At 54.4% G+C, this 19,954-nt stretch overlaps 1 protein-coding gene across 1 annotated transcript in view; it reads right to left on the bottom strand.

Moving 5' to 3' along the window:
- Nucleotides 1-529: 529 nt before the first annotated feature.
- Nucleotides 530-19,954, bottom strand: part of LOC132370156 (guanylate cyclase 2D-like) — a 50,751-nt gene continuing 31,326 nt past the window's right edge. Inside the window, 7 exon segments of the mRNA XM_059929904.1 lie at nt 530-655; nt 3,636-3,827; nt 13,198-13,365; nt 14,968-15,054; nt 16,651-16,745; nt 17,604-17,727; nt 18,697-18,855. Coding sequence (XP_059785887.1) covers nt 530-655; nt 3,636-3,827; nt 13,198-13,365; nt 14,968-15,054; nt 16,651-16,745; nt 17,604-17,727; nt 18,697-18,855 — 951 coding nt within the window.

The raw sequence follows: 19,954 nt of genomic DNA, 5'->3' as shown, positions 1-19,954 counted from the left end.
GTAATTAACTCAAGTTTGCACAGCCAGTATGGCTGAGTCCAGGCAGTGGGGCTCCAACGCCTACCCACTTAATACTCTACTGTATTGTCACATGATGGAGCATTAATTAGCCGAAAGAGCAAGTAATCTAGAATTTTTAAAATTTATCATGACATCCCCTGTGTGTAGAGTTGTATTTTCCCCCCTCTTGGGTGGGGTGAGGAGGGACCTGAGGAGGACAGAAGCGAGGAGGAGAAGCAGCCCGGGTTTCAGAGAGGGACTCACCTGGGTTCCCGTCCTCACTGCGCTGCCCACTGCTGTGGGACTTTGGGCTGGTGGCCTCACCTCTCTGAACTCATTCCGTCTCTAAAGTGGAGCAAAGATGGACGGACAACTGGGGCTGTTAGGAGAGTGAGCTCCTTGGTGTCAAGTGCCTGCTGTGGTGCTTACCCGGTCCATGGCGCTCACCCAGTCTGTGGCAGTGCTTGTGATTCCTGGCCAGGCGTTGTTTGCATTTGGGGGGCAGCAGCTCTATTTTCTTCATGCTCGTTTAGTTCGGGGCAGGAGTGAAGTGGTTCAGGAAGCTTCCCTTGTTGGTGCTGAAGGGATATGGGGAGAGGACCTGCCTAAAATGTAGCTGTGGCTCCCCTTCAGGAGAGGGGGCAGCATTCCTATCCTGCAAGGGGACAGGTGGAGCCCCCAGAGGTTGGGCAGAGGCCTGGCCACACTCAACTCTCACTGGGACGGTCCTCTTCAGTACAGTTCACAGTGGTCCCTTCTTGTTCTACTCACATTGCCTTCCTCCTCATGACCACAGGGCCTTCCTAGAATTCATCAAGTACTGACCCTTGGGGGGAATCTGAGGCTTGAGGGGGGCACTAACTAGCTCAGGTCACACAGCTGGGAGATGGTGAAGTTGGGGCTGGAACTCTGCCCCGATGCTGTGTTGGGCTCTCACACCTCCCTCCATGACATCCCTCCTCACACACACGCTCCCCCCACAGACACAGTCACCTGCAAAAGCACACTCTCCCGCCAACACACACAGCACACACACATACACACAGCCTTCATGTACACCGTCAAAGACAACACAGGACACACAGGGCCGCAACTCAGGAAAACAGGAAGCATGCATCCACCTCACATGTCACACAGGCACACACATTGTCCACAAACATTTCAATCATTTCAGAGACACCCTCAAAAGTCATCTAGCCACCACACACAGACACACCGCCCCCCCCAGTTCAACTCTCGAATATCCACTATGCATGCACACACCACAAGCGTGCACACTGAACACACATGTTGTGTACACAGTGCATATATCTCCCATGCAAACGCCAGTCACAAACGCTCCATACGCATTGCCCACAGACACACTTCATAACCCAAATACACAGCAAAGACTTAAAACACCCAGGCTCCCAAAAGCAGTGCACACCCACAGGACACAGTGCACAGAGAAACACACCATCTGTGTGTGTACCATCTGTGTGTGTGGACACACTCGTGGGAGCAAAGCTGTGATCTCGAATTGCTCGTGAAGCTGATTTTCTCAGAAGCAGACCACGCACGAGTCGAGTGGCTCCCACTAGAGCTAATTCCCTGGGGTGTGAAAGGGAAGAAGGGGAAAGGGCACAGTTAGACTGTCGTGGCTTCCCAGGGATTCCGTGATTCATCCCTATGGGTGCTGTGGGCTCAGAATCCCAGGAACTTGGAGGCTGGGCTGGGGCTCCAGAATGCAGAGGGCTGGATCCTGTCCCCTGGGGAGTGTACACCCTGCCCTGTCCCCAAAGCCAGCCCCTCTCTCTAGGTCTGGAAACTTAGAGATGGGTATTCAGCCTTACAGACTCCTGCCCTCTGGTCTCTTCTGGGCTGTGTGACTTCTTCCTGCTTGCCTTCCCTACCCAGGGAATAGGAGACCTGGGTTTGAGGTCTGAACCAGACCCAAAAACCAACCTCACTTCTGCCTGCATCAGGGCCCACCTGGCCTCCCGGGGGACAGACTGTGCTTTCTGCTGGCGGTGGCCACCTCTTGGGAAGGCTTCTGGGCAGCTCCTCTCCCTGCAGGTTCTCCCATCAGCATAGACATGCCCCTATTTCACAACTCCCTTCCAGACCTCCCAGGTGCCCTGCCAGCCACTGCCCACCCACCCTCTTGTCTCCTCCTGGCCAGGCCTGTCAAGGCTGTTGCCTACTCTTGTGACCTCCATTTCCCAGCCCCATCATTCCACCCAGCTCGCCCCCGGCCTCCACGTCCGGAGCTGCTATGGACAGACACTCTTCCGTCTCCAGCTCGTTTGGTCACTTGGTCACTTGATGGCTTTCTTCACAGCTGCCTGCTCCCGTGGCTCCTTGTGACACCCTCTCCTGGTCCTCTTCCCACCTCTCCATCACCTCTTCCTGCATCCTTTTCTGGCCCCTCATCTTCCTCTTCCTCCTCCTGACCTTTAAATGGGTCTCCCTCCCCCTTGGCCTTGCTCATTTCTCTCTTCACCTTCCTCTCAGGAGAGCTTCCTGCCCCGGGATCTCCCTTTCCTGTTCATCCATCCAGCCATTCATCCTCCACGTGGCGGCCAGATGGAGTCTCTCTAAAACACAGATTTGACCAGGTCACTCCCCTGGTTAAAACTCTTTGATGGCTTTGGGGGTCCAAGCACATGTCACATTTCCCATTTTCCTGTCTCTTTCACTCTCACAGGGGCCAGAGTCCCTATCAAGCGGCCACATGTATCCTCCATCGTCTCCTCTCTCCTTTCCGGATCTGTCCCAACTGTGCACAGTCATCTGTCAAGCTCCCTCTCCTCGCTTCTCTCTTCTTCCCTCTGCTTCTCCCTTCCCATCTCTCTGCTCTATCTCTGTCTCTGTCTCCGTTTAGAGTTGCCAGAGGGGAGGGCTGTAGGAACTAGCTTGTGGGGCTCGATACAAAAAGAAAAGACAAAAAAGCTAAGCCGGGGCTTCCCTGGTGGCGCAGTGGTTGAGAATCTGCCTGCCAATGCAGGGGACACGGGTTCGAGCCCTGGTCTGGGAAGATCCCACATGCCACGGAGCAACTGGGCCCGTGAGCCACAATTACTGAGCCTGCGCGTCTGGAGCCTGTGCTCCGCAACAAGAGAGGCCGCGACAGTGAGAGGCCCGCGCACCGCGATGAAGAGTGGTCCCCACTTGCCGCAACTAGAGAAAGCCCTCGCACAGAAACGAAGACTCAACACAGTCATAAATAAATAAATAAATAAATAAAAGAACGTGAATTTCTTTAAAAAAAAAAAAAAAAAAGCTAAGCCCTCTGACTGAAAAGGCTCTTCATGTCCATGCCACAGAAGTCCAGAGGCCAAGAGAGGGGAGACTGTGGCCACAGAAATGAGAAACCCACCCTCCTTTGGGCTGCCCACAGGGGGAGCCTTGAAGACATCCTGCCCAGTGCCTTAACCAGCCCTTTAAAAGGCTCCTGGATGGTCAGAGTTAATTCACTCTCCCAGTGTCTCACTCACACTGCAGGTTCCGACCTTGACCTCTGTCCACAGCACACTCGGACGTCTGCCCCATTCGGCTCTTCCATCCACCATCCGGACACCTGACTGTTGGCCTTGGCTTCACCCGGGGCCCCAGCCGCACCTGCCTGCCCCTCCGGACCTCACCCCAGAACTCACCGCATTTCCTTTGGCTGGTCTCACCCTGCGGCTGGTGACTGAGGCTGTCACTGTGCCTGCGTCACTTTTTTCCATGCGGTATGAGGCTGTGGCTGACAAGGCAGCCAGGATGGCGTGCGTGGTGGGGTCTTTGGAGTTGAGGTCCAGTTCTACCACTGGTTTACTGGGTGACCTTGGACTGAGTCGCAGTAGCTTCATTGAAAATACAGGGAGAATGTGTCTCCCTTGCCTGATCGTAGTGAGGACTAAAATGCAGATACTCCATCCACCTCAGGTCCTTCTTTTCAGTGAAATAAAGACCCTCCCATGGGCTGCCTGCAGAGGGAGCCTTGAAGACCTCCTGCCCAGTGCCTGGAAGGCCTGAATCAGCCCTTTGAAAGGCTCCTGGGCCTTTGATCAATCCTGTAGTTGCTCTTTGGGTAACTACCAATGGAGCAGAAAGCTGAGGCTGGGTGCTGGTTGACTGGGGGCAACAGGGGGTGATGGGGAAGAGGAGGGGGAAGAGGGGGTAGCTGCCGGGGAGGGACCTGGGAGGGAGAACTGAGGTTCAGAGGGGTTCATGAAGCTTGGCCGCATGATGGGTGATGACGTACTCTCTTCTCTGGCTCCCAGGAAATCTCCAGCAAACTCCAAATTTCTTATTGCTGCACTGGGAGTTTGGACCTGGTTTTAGGGCTGTATCAGGTACTGAGTGTAGGCTCAAGGCAGACACACAGGGAGAACAAAGCCTGCACCCACGGCCTAGCTTCCCCCAGACCATGCGCCTAATGACAACTCTGGAAATGGGCCAACTGGATATTCTGGTGTTCCTCAGGCTGGAAGTGTTCTGCATCTGGACACAGTGGTGACAGGCCAAGGTTACATAGTCTCCAGACCACTGGTCCCAGGTCTTGGGGGGTTATTATAACTACTAATAGGAATGCTTTTACAATAAAAATCCTCTAGGTTGAAACTGGGGGTCTGAGCAATTTGAGAGGACAAGACAGGGCTGGGCATGGGGTTGGGAAAGGCTGGGTGTCAGGGGAGATGGTTGGCAGGAGCTCCATGATGGGCTCTGGCCATCAGCAGTGGGGGAGTGCTAAGGAGGAAAGCAACACGGCAAGGGCGGTGCTGCAGGCAGACTCGGGCCGGCTCGGGCCGGAGGGAATAGAGGCCGGAGAGCGGCACAGAGGCCGGGCTGTTGCTGAGGACGCAGATGATGGGGCCTAGACCAAGGCAGAGACCATCATGGTGGGTGGGACAGACTCGGGGATTAATTATGGGGGTGAGGGAAAGGGTCATGGGAAGGACAGGAAAAAGAGGGTGGTCACCCCTGGTTCTGGCCAGGGGACAGGGCAGAGTACAGTCAGGGTGACCTGTGGCTCACTGGGGAGATGCGTGGCAGGCAGCCGGGTGCTGAGCTGGAGCCCAGAAGGAAGGTCTAAGTCAGCAGTGGAAGAGAACTGCCAGCCTCACTCTCATCTGTGTGTGGGGACCATCGCCCCTGCCTCCCCGGAGAGGGGGTGGTAGGCTGCGTGAGCCAGCGTCCAGGAGAGCCGTGGACAAGGTTAGCATCACCTCTGTGTTATTTAATAGGAAATGCAAACGGCTGGAGACTGGACAGACCCCCGACAGATGCTGACTCGGGCCAGGCCTTTCCGATGGTGACAGACGCTGAGATCTGTCGTCCCCTCACTGCCCGTCGGTTGTCAGGGAGATTCCCCAGGCAAGGCTCCCCTGTGGGGTGGGGCCCCCGCCTATCGCTCTGCTCAGCACCATCCTCCCTCCCTGGCTGGACAGCTGAGCCCAGGGAGCCTGACAGCCTGGGGAGGGGCCCGGAATCTTGGGGTTCCTGGAGGGGCTCTGGTTCTTTCGGGAACAGCTTGCCTGCCCCCTGGTGGACTTCTGAAGAGTCTCAAGGACTCAGGGAAACCTCTTGGAAAGGAACCTCGGAGATTTATTTAATCACCACGCCCACCCCACCCTCCACCCACGGTCCATGTCCTGATGGGGAGGCTGGAGCCCCAAGCAGGAGCGGTTTCTACAAGCAAGTCCAGGGGCAGAGCCGGGACAAGAGACAGCATGGTTGGCCCTCTGGAAAGCACCGGGCTTTTCATCCCACAGCCCCAGGTGAACTCAGCGGCAGTAGTGGTGAAGGCACCATTTCCTAGGGCTGCGAGGACCACTCCCTGAGACAGTGCACACACAACATGCTGAGTACAGGCGGGGCCCTTCCCTCCTGCTCTAGTCACTTCACCTCCCCTTGTAAGAGTGTAGACTTAGCTCTAAAGTCTTTGATCAAATCTGGATTTTCACGCAGGTGCATTTCCTTAAAGCGAGATTCACCTGCCACCACGGTGGCCTTCCCCACCTCCCCTGCCCTGTTACATTTCTTCTCCCATCGAAGTCACAGAAAGAGGGCTTCGACTCAACCCTGCCCTCAGGAAACCCCCAGTCTGCAGGGATAGGGCTCAGTGCCCAGGGGTCTGAGAGGGCAGAGGAGGTGCCCCTCCTGCAATACGCAGGGGTGGAAGGGAGGGTTTCAGGGAAGGCTTCCTGGAGGAAGTGACAAAGGAGCAGAGGCATGGAGGGTGAGGAGGAGTTGGCCAGAAGGAGTGGGAAGCAGAGGGGCTGGGGAAGAGCACCCAGTCTTGTGCAGGGGTTGGAGATGAGAGCATCCATAGCAGCAGGATGGGTGGCAGGGAGGAAAGACTGGGCAGCCATGGGAGCCACGGACTGACACACTGCCCACACCTACCTGGCGTGCAGCATCCCAGCTAAGCATTAGACTAAGCAAGCCTAGATGCAGATACAGCAGAGGAGAAACTAGGCAGGAGACTCAGAAGCTGGCACTCATGCAGGAGCGGAGATGGTTCATCGAAACCTTTGGGTTAACTAGTTCATTAGCTTATTCATTCATCAATTCAACCTCCCAGTGCACGCCTCTTCCTGGGCATTGGACGAAAGGAATGAACTAGATAAGGTTCCTACTGACACGTGAGGGTCAGGCCAGGCAACTACTAATTACATACAGAGGGAGGTTGAGAAAGGGTTTTAGGAGGAGGTGGCTTTTTATTTATTTATTTTTACATTTAAAAAATTTCTATTTATTTATTTTTTTGGCTGTGTTGGGTCTTCATTGCTGCACACAGGCTTTCTCTAGTTGCAGCGAGTGGGGGCTACTCTTGGTTGCGGTGCGTGGGCTTCTCATTGCAGTGGCTTCTCTTTGTTGTGGAGCACAGGCTCTAGGCACGTGGGCTTCAGTAGTTGTGGCATGCAGGCTCAGTAGTTGTGGCACACGGGCTCAGTTGCTCTGTGGCATGTGGGATCTTCCTGGACCAGGGCTGGAACCCGTGTCCCCTGCACTGGCAGGCGGATTCTTAACCACTGCAAGGAGGTGGCTTTTTAGATGGACATTGAAGGATGTGTAGGAGTTCACCGAATGTTGAAAAAGTTGAAAAGGTCATGTAGGTAGAGAAAACGACAAGAATAAGTTGTGGCATCCTGAAGGGTATGGGGAAGAATAAGCAGTCTGACAAGGCCGGAGAGTTGGGCGTACAGAGAACAGATGAGGTGAAGACAGCGTGAGGAGAGCCTTGAATGCCAGGCTAAAATGTTCATTGTTTCCAAGGAGACCATCCCAAATTGTGCCTGCCTGAAGGACCCGAACCAAACAACTCCAGATCACCGGGGCCTGCGAGGACCTTCCAGGGCCCCATGGCCCCATCTGCCATATCGAGAACCCCAGCTCCCAGAGATGCCAGGAGTGTCCCATTGCTGGGAACCGACCTCAAGGGACAGGAGGATAGCCCCGGGTTGGTGGGGGGAGGGTAGGGGACTTCATGGGGACCAGCTGGCACTGATTCATCATGAAAGTCATGACTTGGGGCCCCGTCTCTGAGGTTCCACACGAGCATATGCACGGAAGCCCCATGCAAATGCTAGGCCGGCTCCTCACGAGGGAAGGGCCAGCCCCGAGAGCCTCCTCAGCCCCATGAGGAAGGTTCTGTCCTCACCTCGTTCACAGAAAAAAAAACAAATTGTGTGTCACTGAGGCCACCCCCTCTGGGGTGCCGCTGTTTCTCTGGGCTTCTATAGCACTGTGCAGCCACCTCGGATCAGGAGATAGACAGAGACCGGCGTGGACAGGTCACTTCACCCCTCTGAGCCTCTGTTTTCTCTTCTAGAAAGTGGGCAAAGCTCTCCTGTCCCAGCAGGTGACTGTGGTTGAGATAGTGTCGTGGGAGCTCCAGGCACAGGGCCTGGCCCATAGCAGGCAGCGGGCAAATGTAAAATAAACGAACCCCAAAGCCTCTGGGGGCAGAGGAAACCGGCCCAGCCCCAGGAGGGGACACAATGCAAGAGCCAGACAGGCACTGGCTGTCCTCCTGGGTCCTCAACTGATGGGGGAAGGTTGGAGAGAGGTGAAGACCCCAGTGTGTGGGGTCTGTTCACAAGCAGTGTGTTGGCTTTGGCGATAGAGTTTCTCCCTGGAGCCCCCAGCTTCTGCCCTGGGGGGTCTGAGCCGAGGCCTCTGAGAACAGAGCTGCCTCAGCCCTTCTCAGCATGGGCAGCTCAGTGCCAGGGGCTACTCTCCCCTCACTACCATTCTGGAGGGCTCAAGAGCAAGGAGACCCAGGTCAGATCCAGGCACAGCCTGACTTATACCCACACGCACACAAGGTATGCACTGCGACACACACCACACACACAGACCCACATTGTGAGCACAGTCACGAATATCAGAAGATCTGCCGCTGCTCCCAGACTTTGGTGCCGACAGACACACCTGGACACATAACATACACAGTTAAGGCAGCAGACATGCAGACACACCAATGCACACACACATCCATGCACATGTACACAGAGGCACGGCACACGCAGACATCCACAGACAAGCACACACATGCAGATGGAGTCACGTGCACGGGAACACGGTCACCTGTCTGCTCAGGGTCCTTTGAACGCTGACATCCACACAACGTACACGAAGCCACCCAGGTCTGTTTCCACACGTGCGCCCTCAGTCACGGCCGCTGCACACTCTCCTCGGGGACAGCGTGCTTTCAAAGCGTTGTCTCCTTTGACCTGACAGCATCCCCATAAGGCAGGTGGGGCAGGGCTCTGGTCCCCACTGTGCAGTGAGGAGCTGAGGGCTTAGAGGGGCCCACAGACCAGTTCCTGGGAGGGAAGCAGAATGGAATCCCGGTTTGAATTCTGGTCTTGTGTCTGCCTGCTGCTGGGTCTCCGTCTACCACCTGTGTGCCCGTGGATACGCACGGAGCCTCACGCCCAGGGGGACTTCATGGCCATTAGATCAAAAGCTCCTTTTACAGATGAAGAGACTGAGGCCCAGAGAGAAAATCCACAGGCCCCATGTGGGCCACACAGAGTTCATTGGAGGAACCAGGGCCACGCTTCTGGCCTCCAGGCCACAGGGGCACCGCACGTGCAGACACCATCACGCACAGAGCTGTGGGCACGTCCCACAGATGGGCATGTGTGCACCCTCCCTTCTTAGCCCTCCTGCAGGCCTGCTTGGGGCCAGTTGTGGTGTTTCCAGTCCTTTCCATTAATTTTCGCAACGACATGGGAGGTAAGGGTGACCGGTCCCATTTTGCATTTGAGGAAATTGAGGAATAAAAAGATTAAGCCCAAAGTTTTGCAGGTCGGGATGGCAGGGGCATCTCCCAAAATGGAGTCTAACACTTTCCACCACACAGCAGCTCATGGCTCCACACACATCGCCCGCATCCCTCTCACATCTACACACACACACACACACACACACACACACACACGGCACAGCCCCCAGCAGAGCATTCTCCCCACGACACCCAGTTCAGTTTTAGCGCCAGCTCCCCCTCCCAAGGGGTCTTTTGAAGAAGGACGAGTTTGTTTAGGGCTTAACCTGCCCCCTGGCCCCCGCCCTCTCCCCTCAGTCAAGGAAATGAATTCCACGTGTGCCTGGTCTGTCTGCTGTGAAATCAGCCTCGGGGGCTTTGGAAAGTACACTTTGATGTTGGAAGCTAGTTTAATGAGTTGGATGTGGGTGTTTTTTTTTTTTTTTTCTGTAAGACAGAAGTCTCATTTTCCTAAGAACCCAGGAATTATGACTCCCCTCCCGACCCCTCCCCTTAGATTCTGGGAGCCCAAGACCGGGATTCCCAACACAGTGCTCACAGATGCCCAAGAGGTTAGGCCAGCTCAGGGAGGAGAGGCGGGGAAGGAGGCAGCTTGTGCTGAACGTTCGCTGTGCGCTGAAGCCCTCTGTCAGGAACAAGCCTCAGGCGGGCCCGCTCCACACCCATTTTAGAGATGACAAAACAGAGGCTCTGAGAAGTGGTGTAATGTGAGCAGGTGGTCCAGTGGCGCCTGGAGCCCTCGGCTGCCTGGCTCCAGCTCCTGGTCCCCGTCTTGCCTCTGCCCGGGGCAGCTGTGCCACTCAGGACAAATGACCTCCTCCCTTGGGGCCTGGGCACCTCGGCTATACGATGGGGACGGTGTTCTCAATGGAAGGAATAGTGAGCTCTATAACAAGCTCTCAGAGTCAGAACCATTTGTCCAGAACAAAGCACTCTGGGAAAGGAGAGAATATTTCTATTTTTATTGTTTCTGTGTCACGAGGCAAGTTTACCTGTAGGATTCACACAGGAACGCATCAATTACTATCACTCTAGGGCACATATTAACGAGTGCCATGTTGGCGGCCAGGGAGCTCCCAAGGGAGTTCTTTGTGGGGCGTGGAGCAGGGAGAGGGCTTGGGGGTGTCCAGGCACAGGAGTCTCTGAGCTGGACATTGCTCCGTCCCTCTCCTCAGGGCCTGGCCAAGGCCCTCCCCGAGCTCCAGGGCCCGTCTCTGCTCTGGCGGGCTTTGGCAAAGGCCACCTTGATTTCTTGGTTTATGAGGTCCTGCCAGGTGTCCCTCGGGGAAAAGGACAAACAAGAATAGTAAACCCCACCCAGAACAACAGTGGTGGGCGTTTAGAGCCCACAGCTGCTTACAAGGAGCCCCTCACGCTCCTTGGCTTCTCCTGATCCCTGCAGCAGCCCTGTGACGGGCATACCACTGCCCTCAGCACTTCGAACTTCAGGGCACCGAGGCCCAGGAAGGTGAAGTGCCACTCACTCATTTGCATTTGTGGCTTTGAATCCAGAGGCCTCCCAGGAGATGGGCAGCTAGCCCCAGCTCTGTCCCCTAACGCTCTGCAGTGAGGGGCTCTGTGGTACAAATCAGGATAGGGACACTGGCCCCCGAGCCTGCTTACACTTTCATTTTCTCGTCTGCTTCCCACGTGTGCCCAGAGGAGCGTAGAATGGGGCTGTCACCTTTGCACGGAGAAGGGAACAAGGCTGTGAGTGACAGCCACGGCCTCACAGCAACCTGGCAGGGATACTTCTGAGCCTGGTTGTCAGGGGCAGAGCGGAGAAAAGGGGCCCCTATGTGGAGTGTCTCTGTGACACGTGATGGGAGGCCCATTTGCGGGCACTGCTGCCTGGGTCGTGGCCATACCAAAACACGAAGGGGGGCGCGGGGTTTGGTCCCCTTCCCCTGATCTCCATCAGCTTCCCCAAACATCTCCCAATATAAAGATAAATAACTTCTGCAGATATGGCAAATACAGAAAGTGAGGATAAAAGCAACTTTAGAAAACTTGACTTAAAAATCAAGCTATAGCACACAGTTCAAGTAAAAATTTGTTAACTGCCTCATAAACACAAGTCCAAGACAAGTTCCCATCCAGCTGGCCCTTCCTGCAGAGATTCTGTGTGTCTGCCTGCATGTCTGTCGGTGTTTCTGTGGGTCTATCTGTGACCTCATCTCCAAGCAAATGGAGGGGCACGTGGTAGTGTTTCCACGTTTGTATGTATCTGATGCCCATGCCAGGCGGAGTCTGTGTGTGCGAATGCAGGTGCCCTTGGGTGCTCGGGCCCCTGTGCGCCCACCTGCTGGATCTGAGCCTGTGGGCCTAGGTGGGTGTGGGATTCTTCCCTGCTGCCTAGAGGCCTGGGAGGCTCACAGGTCAGGTGGAGCTCATTGGGGCTAATCTCCGCTCTCTTCCCTCCCTGAGTCAAGAAGATGAAAATGTTGCTGGCACTTTCTAAAGTTTCTGGCCTGGAGTGGAAACGTCATCAGCTGAGAGAGCTCAGGATGACGAATGGCTGCCAGACCTGCTGGTTCCCACTCCTAGGACGGGGTGGGTTGGAGCAGGGCTGGGAGCTCACCTCCCTGGGTGCCTGCCACTGGCAGACCCGCAGGCATATCGGCCAGCCAGACTCTCCTGGGGAAAGTTCCATAAATGCATCAGCAAGAAATATCAGGGAGAACCAAGTGCTGCAGTGACACAGTGTTGGGAGATGGGATGGCGGCTGCAGCGGGGCTCCGATTAGAGTGTGTGATGATAGTCGCCTCGTGAAGGAAGCAGCAACAGAGTTGAGACCTGCAGGATAGGGAGGCACCAGGCCAGGGGACAGCGAGAACGAAGGTGCTGAGGTGGGAAGCTCGGTGTGTCTTGAGGAGCAGCAGGGAGGCCCCGAGGAGGTGACTCATAGCAGAAGGTACTGGAAAGCTGAGCCCGAGGGGCAGGCCCAGGCCGGACAGAGCGGGACCTCAGAGGCAGCATGAAAGAGTTCAGGTAGGAAGCCCCCGAGGGTGTTAAACATGGAACTCCCATGTGAATCGTGTTTGTGTTTTTTTTTGTTTTTTTTAAAAATTATTTATTTATTTATTTATTTATTATTTATGGCTGTGTTGGGTCTTCGTTTCTGTGCGAGGGCTTTCTCTAGTTGCGGCAAGTGGGGGCCACTCTTCCTCGCGGTGCGCGGGCCTTTCACTATCGCGGCCTCTCTTGTTGCGGAGCACAGGCTCCAGACGCGCAGGCTCAGTAGTTGTGGCTCACGGGCCCAGTTGCTCCGCGGCATGTGGGATCCTCCCAGACCAGGGCTCGAACCCGTGTCCCCTGCATTGGCAGGCAGACTCTCAACCACTGCGCCACCACGGAAGCCCTCGTGTTTGTGTTTTATTGAAAGATTGCTCTGGCTGCCGGGCAGAGATGGATGAGGGGAAATGACGAGAGCCCCCGCAGTGACCAGGAGAGCGGAGGTGATGGAGAAGGCGTCAGCTTCGGGCTGTGATGGAAGCAGAGCTCCAGGACTTGCTGAGGACTCCAGGACAGTGTCCAGCTTTCTGACTGAGAAGAGAAGAAGAGAACTCTGGTGGAGGCCAGGCTGCCAGATGGACCTGGTGGGTCTGAGGTCCCGTGAGAGCTCCAAAAGAACTACCGAAGGGGTCTGGGGCCGAGGCCCAGAAGGGGTGTCATCAGCATCAGGATAGGAAGGGATGCCCCGGGGAGGAGCCCTGTGCAGCCCCAGCAAGGAAGAGTTGGGGAGAGGAGAAGAGCTGCCGGGGAGCCCAGGGGGGAGGAGTTGGAGACGGGGAAGCAGAGCCAGGGCGCCGAGGAGGCCTTGGAGAAACTTTCTAGGAAGAGGGAGGCCGGGGCAATGTTACCATGCAAGCAGGCTGGTAACTAAAACTGCCCACGGAGCTGGTGACATGGGTGGAGGGCACCGGTGACCTCACAGAGCCTTCTGGGTGAGTGGTGGTGGAAGTCAGGCTGCGAGGGCCGGCAGGAGAGGAAGATGAGGAAGTGAAGTCAGCATCAGCAAACAGGCCTTCTGAGAAGCCTGGCTGCCCGTGGAGGCAGAAGTGGGGTGGAGGCCCGACGGCTGTGAGGTCAGAGGACGGCAGCTGGAGAAGAGGACCCAGAGGGACTGAACAGGGTGAGGGGTCCACAGATGCTCCCCTGGGGGTGGGTAAGCTGGGGCTGCTGTGGCCCATGGGAAGGCCAGGGAGGTCAGGGACCTGCCCCACGTCACACAGTCAGTCCCGAGCCCGGTCCTCTCCCGGCAGATCGTCTGCAAAGTTGAAGGACCCAGGGCTGCCTGGGGGCCTTTCTGTGAACACAAGCTGGTTTTGCACCCAGGAATCTGGAGTGTCCTCATAAAAAGAGTGCATCTGTGTGTGTGCTGCACCCTGAGGGCTTCTCCATATGCCCATCCATCCCCCTCCTCCTCCCTACCTCTCTGGACCCCAGTGTGTGTCAGGGGGGGCACTCAGGGATGAAGATGAACAGGGCACTGCCTGCCCCCAGGCACTGCTCTGCCCAGGTTCCCTGGGGTCCTGAGGCCTGGGGGCAGCCTGATAGCTGGGGGGCAGGGATGCTGTAACGGCCCTCAGCTCCTGTCCATATCGATCCTTCCACCTGGAGGACGTGCAGCCTAGGCTGCTTTAGTGCTGGTCTTTTCCCAGGAAGCCCATGTGTGCCCCACACGTTTCTGGTCTTTGAGAGATGGGAGGGGACGATCCTGGAACTGCTGCGAGGAGTCAGTTGGAAGTTCTAATGAAGGAAAGACCCTGGGCAGGAAGCTCTGATGTGGTCGTGCTGTGGGCCCCTGACGGGGCTCTGTCCATCCCCAGGCTAGCCGCCCACTGGTAGAATGAGCCCGTGGGCCCCTGTGGGCCCCTGGGCCGCCTCATTTCTAGGAAACTAATTCTCAGCTATGGGCAGCACCTGTGCCCTGTGGCCCTCTGTGGACCGCCCGGTGCTCGAGTGGAAGAGAGTGAGGAACAGCACTTTGCAGTAAAATGTTCTTGCTTCCCCCGCTCCCCCATCTCACCTGTGTTGCCCTCAGCAAGGGACATGGGGTCGCAAAGGACAGAGGACAAAGGAAAGAGCCCAACTGCAGGGCAGGCACCAGCTCTGAGAATCTGCTTCTTTTTGCCCCTAAAATATGAGGGCCTTTGATCTGTAAATTCCTCATCTGCAGAAATAGTCTGCAGTCAAATGCTCTACCACTGAGCTATACCCCCTGCAGAAATAGTCTAAATGGTGATAAACGCCCAGTGATATTTATCAACGTATCACCTGTAATGGGCTCAGAATGGGAAGACTCCACATGCTGAGTGACAAGAGGGAGGTTGAGCTAATGACGGCCGCCACATGTTGCAATCCTGATGCTGTAACTACAAGTGTGAGTGAAGTGCTCTGAATGATACCCAGGGCACTCAGGACATTGAGCTGAGAGCACAGACCAGAATGAGAAGTTATGGAGGCAGCATGATCTCATCCACGACATAGACATCAGCAACAGGCTGGCAGGAACCATGCTAAAGTGCTAACAGTGGCTGTCTCTCAGGAGTGGAAAGATGGTGATTATTTAATCATTAAAGAATTCTGTATTTTCCAAGTTTTCCCCGCTAGGCAGGTAATACCTTTATAATCAGAAAAATAACAAGTATCAAATTTCAAACAACAGAGGCCAAGCTTTGGGGGAAATTCCACTTACTCACCGGGGGTTTGATGTCCAGAGGTGTAGGGAGGGGTCTGGGGAAGCCTGCCTTCCCCACCAGCCAGTAGGTCTCCTTGAAGCCCTTCCCCTGGAAGAGAGAAGAAAAGAGTTGAACAAACCTTCTCAAGCAGAGAGCCAGGGCAGAGGCAGGATTCCCACAGCTGGGAGGAAAGCAGCCTAGAGCCTAGAGGCAGATTGTCTGGGTCCAAATCCTGGCTCTGTCACTTCTGGCTGTGTGACTTTGGCCAACTTACTTCACTTCTCTGTGCCTCAGTTTCCTGAATACCTCATAGAGTTGTGAGGATTCAATGAATTAATATTTATCCGTTAGAGAAATAAATAAATAATGAATCATGAGTTCTATAACCAGCAGACATGGAATGCTAAGATCCCAGGATTCTGTGATTTGTGATTCTCCCAAACTGTTGAAGGATACAGTGGTCTCCCCTGGGATGGGGGTGCAGCTACCTGGGGGATCAGGATGGGCTGTCCTAGAAGTTTCACACGCCACCTGGACCAGGGATGGGTATTGCCCCTTGGATCCCTCAGGTCAGCCCAAAGAACCTGAGGTTGGCATACTGCCCTCCCCACTCCCACTCTGCATCCCCTTCTGTCATCAGAATCCTCTGTTCCTTGGGACATCTAGTGCCTACTCCCCCAAACAAGACACGCCTGCCCTTACTCCACTCACCCATAACCTCAGCCTCCAAAGCAAAGGATTCCGCTTAGGCTGGCCCTCACCGGCTGTGAGATTTTGGACAAGTTACTGCTCCTCTCTGAGCTGCTGCTCTAACATTTCACCGTTTAATGAAGTGAGTCCTGTGGAGCCCCCCACTGGAGTCCCCCAATTTCTGGGGCCCAGTCGCAACCCTGGGCCTTTAAATGCCCCAGCTGCTCCATTCACTCCAGGAGGCCTGGCTCTAGCTGAGGAATTGGGGAAATGAAAGGGGGTAGGGTAGGAAGAAAAGTCATTCATAGGATGGTACCATTACCTTACTGAACGTTAACATTTAAAAAAGAATGCAGAGGTGACAGACCAATTTCTGCCTTTGAGGGCTGATGGGCGGGTACAACCCAACATCACACTGACAACATCAGAGGGCCAGCTGTGGGACTGGTGGGTGCACAGAGAAGGCATGACAGTTATTTCTGGGAGAAAGGAAGAAGAGGGATATTTCTGGGTCAGGGCAGGCTTCGGTGAGAGCTAAGGTCTGTGCTAGGGTTCTGAAGGATGAGTAGGAGCCCAACAGTGCTGTGGAGAAGGCACAGGCTTTGGAGCCACCAGACCTAGGATTCAGCTTGTGACTTTGGATAAATCTCTTTGCCTCTCTAATTTAATTTCCTCAAATGTAAAATGGGGACGTGGATCCTCCTTTCATTATTTCTGTGGTAATAAATATGTTACTATCTGTGGTGCACCAGTGTGCTGCTCAGGTAGGTCATCAAGAGAAGTAACTTCTCTGCCCCGGCCCTTCTCCTTATGAGGAGCCAAATGAAGGAGGGGCTCCCCGGAAGAAATGTTTCCTGAGAATCTGGGGAGTGAGGAGGACATTAAAGGTGATCAGCTCCCAGGCCGGCATTTCCTTTAGCTATTTCAGTCAAATGAGACTCTCTCCTGCTGCCCGCAGAAACTGGACCTCTGGAGACTGATATCCCATCAATCCCAGGAAAGAAAGTCTCTCACCTTTAGCTCAGTCCGGTCTCTGATATCAATTTTGTAGCCTTCATCCAGGCTGAGCAGTGTCTGGGCGGTGCTTATGCAGACATGAATTCTGTATGCTGAGAAGAAAGGTAGTAGTCAAGTTACCACCTGGTGACAGCATACCTAGTGTTCGGTAAAATCATTAAGAGCCTGTAACAGCCCCAGTTCCAGCCAGTCAGGCACACAATTCTGATTCATGCAATACCTTTTGCCTGGCCCTCTTGTCCCCCTAGTAGATTGCTGGGCACTAAAGTGGAGGTCTCAAGGGAAAGGAAACTACATGGATTGATTGTGAAGGAGAACTCAAGATGAAGTCAGAACCTTAGGAACATAATCTCTACTTGTAGGAAAGTCTTTGAAGGCTGAGTCAGTGCAGATAAACGGTTATTTTTCTTTTAAGGGCAGGGCTCCCCTCTAGGGCCATACATCTGATTAAGCAGGATACGTACTGAGCGACATTAGGGAGCACACAACATGTGCAGCCAGGAGCAGAGGCTCAATTTTTTCAGCTGCTCTAGCCAGGCCATCAGAGAGGCTCCTGCTGCCAGCAAGGGTCAAAAAAGGCGTATTTTTTTTTAATTGAAAGGTGTCTCCTCATTGGAAAGATGGAGAAACCAAGACCTAGAGGAAGAGCATTTTGCTCAAGGACATTAAGCACACCGGACCCAGTCAGGGTGAGGACCCAGGTTTCCTGGTTTCTGGAGTCATTGTTTTCCCTGCTAATTCTCTCATGAGATCATCACAAAAGCCCTGTGCAAAGTTAAAAGAACCAGTGACATACATCATCTCCTTCTAGTTGTTTTCCTGATAACTAGGGTACGCTGCCACCAGGCGGTGATTTGGTTACTAAGCACTGTTTCAAACAGCCAGGCTGCAGGGGTCATTGAGGGAGTCCTTCCCTGGGCTTCCCTAGGATAGAAATATGAGACACTCATGTAGCCCTGTAGACTCCATCCGGGATGCGGTGTTAACTGTGTCCCCAAAGAGGCAGTACTGAGGCATGGTGGGACCCACAACCCCCGCCATGCAGGGCCCTGAAACTCAGATGTGCCCAGTGAGCTCCAGCAGGTCCTGGACCCAAGAGAAGTCTCTACAACACTCTTGTCCCCCCCAGTTCCCCCCAAACTGCTGTCCCCACCCCACATCTTGGGCTCCAGCGGGGGGGTTAGGATGAAGCTGTATGGAATCTCCAAGAACACCCAGAGAGGAGATGACATCTATGCCAGGCTCTGGACTGGGGGTAGGGTGGCACAGATAAATTGGAGCCAGGCTCTCTGCTCTTAGGGTGCTCCCAGCCTGGTGGGGAGAGATGTATAAATGCTAATCAATGTTGTGAAGAGGAAAGCACCAGGGCTGTGCCAGCCCAGAAAGAAGACTCTGACCCAGCCCAGAGGACTTCCTGGAGGAGGCAGTACCTAAACTGTGTCTTGAAGGATGAGAGAATGAGTCGGCAGGGAACAGCAGGTGCAAAGGCACAGAGGCAGAGAGCCCACATGCCTGTGGGAAACTGCAAGTGGCTGGGTATAGACAGAGTACCAAGTGGAAAGTGGTGGGAGATGTGGCTGGAGAGATTAGCAAGGGCCCAGGAGGCTATGAGGGGGGTGGGGAGTTTGGACTTTATCTTGCAGGTGAAGTTATGGAGGGAGGAAGGGGTGAGGGCACAAGAAGGATATTCTATAGTAGAGACCCTGAGGTCTCTCCTAGTCCCCTCCCAGCAAATATTTAGTTGTTTGCATGACCACAGAAGGTCTCTGTTCTGCCTCTTCCATCAGACTATCAGCTCCTCAGCATAGACTTAGATGACCTTGACAGATGCTGAGATAAAAAAATATATATGTGTGAATCTGAGCATCACAGATTCTTTGATTTATGACATCTTAGAACCTTAAAATAATAGAAGAAAAAAAGAATTGTAAAAATTTTCTATTATGGATTTTTAGAATCTCAGGATTCCAGAAGCACGCCATTGGGGTTGCCCCAGCCAGTGCCCCAGGCAGGGTTGGGAGACTCCCGCAGCCCCAAGTCCACATCTGAGTGCAGGCCAGCCCTGATGCGAATGGGCACAGTGGGCGCATGCCTCATCCGGAAGTCGCCCACAGCCATGTTGGTGATCTCAGCTGCATGCTGGCTCCTGTTGCGCCGGGGCAGCCCCTCTGCCACCATTTAGGAATCCCCGATGGTCTCCACCTAGAAGTCACATCCTTCATGCTCCAGGACAAGAACCCCCCTCCTTGGACTGACCCACATCCCACACAAGGCCACCTCTCTGGAGTCCCTGACCCAGCCCTCAAGTCTCTGGCGAACAGTGCCATCTTTCCCAGGCCTCCCATCCCAGCCGCTCTGGCAATGATTAGACCTGCACATTTCAGATCACCTTTGTCTGAATTGCAGGTCTCACCTCTGACCCCAGACCATGAGTTCCTTGGCAGCAGCCCTGGGTGCCCCATCTACACAGTGCCGCAGCAGCAGATCAGGGCTTCATCTGGAGAGGAGTGCCTGTATATTGGATATATAGCCTATTTCCCAAACCCTTGGCCTTCCAAGGTGTACTAAAAAGAATGTAGTGTTTGAAATCCGAGAGATGTGGATACAAACCCCGGCTCTGCCATTTACCTTGGTCAGGCCACTTCACCTGTGCAAGCCTCAGTTCCTCTTATATGAAATGCTATTAAAGATAAAGATTTAAGAGCCAGTTTTGTCATAGATGCTCAATAAACAGCGACTTCTCTCGTTACCATCATCATCATCATCATCATCATCACCATCATCATCCATCACCATCACCATCACCATCACGATCATCATCATCTTCTCCTGGGCTAATGCTTTTGGAGACGATAGAATCCCAGAGTCTCAGAATTAGGAGGGACTTTAAAGGCCATTCACTTGCCTCCCCGTGGCTGTCCGGTCCTGCTCACGTCTCCTTCCTGAGGTGGCTGCTTCTCCCTTGGGGCAACTCTGATTTACAAAAGTTGAGTTGAATGGTAATCTGCCTTTCACCTGCTGGTTCCAGCTCTACCTCCTGAACTCAAGCCACAGTTCTTTCCTATTCTGAAGCTCATTCTCTATTCTGAAGGCCCTGTTTCAGGTGCTGGGGACACAGATGTATACCGTGGCCATCTCCCCTGCCACAGGCCAGGCCAGCCAAGGCCACTCCTACAGCAGGCACGTGCAGGCATCCCTCGGACCTGTGGATCAGAGCTTTCCCTCTGGCCAGGCATAGCCACTCTCCCTCAGCACCTGGTAGACAGTAATAATAATGATGATGCTTCTCGTGCCCACAGGG

The sequence above is a fragment of the Balaenoptera ricei genome, chromosome 8, assembly GCF_028023285.1.
Source record: "Balaenoptera ricei isolate mBalRic1 chromosome 8, mBalRic1.hap2, whole genome shotgun sequence".
NCBI lineage: Eukaryota > Metazoa > Chordata > Mammalia > Artiodactyla > Balaenopteridae > Balaenoptera > Balaenoptera ricei.
Note: the sequence above shows the minus strand (reverse complement) of the source record. Positions and strands in the feature narration are given on the sequence as shown.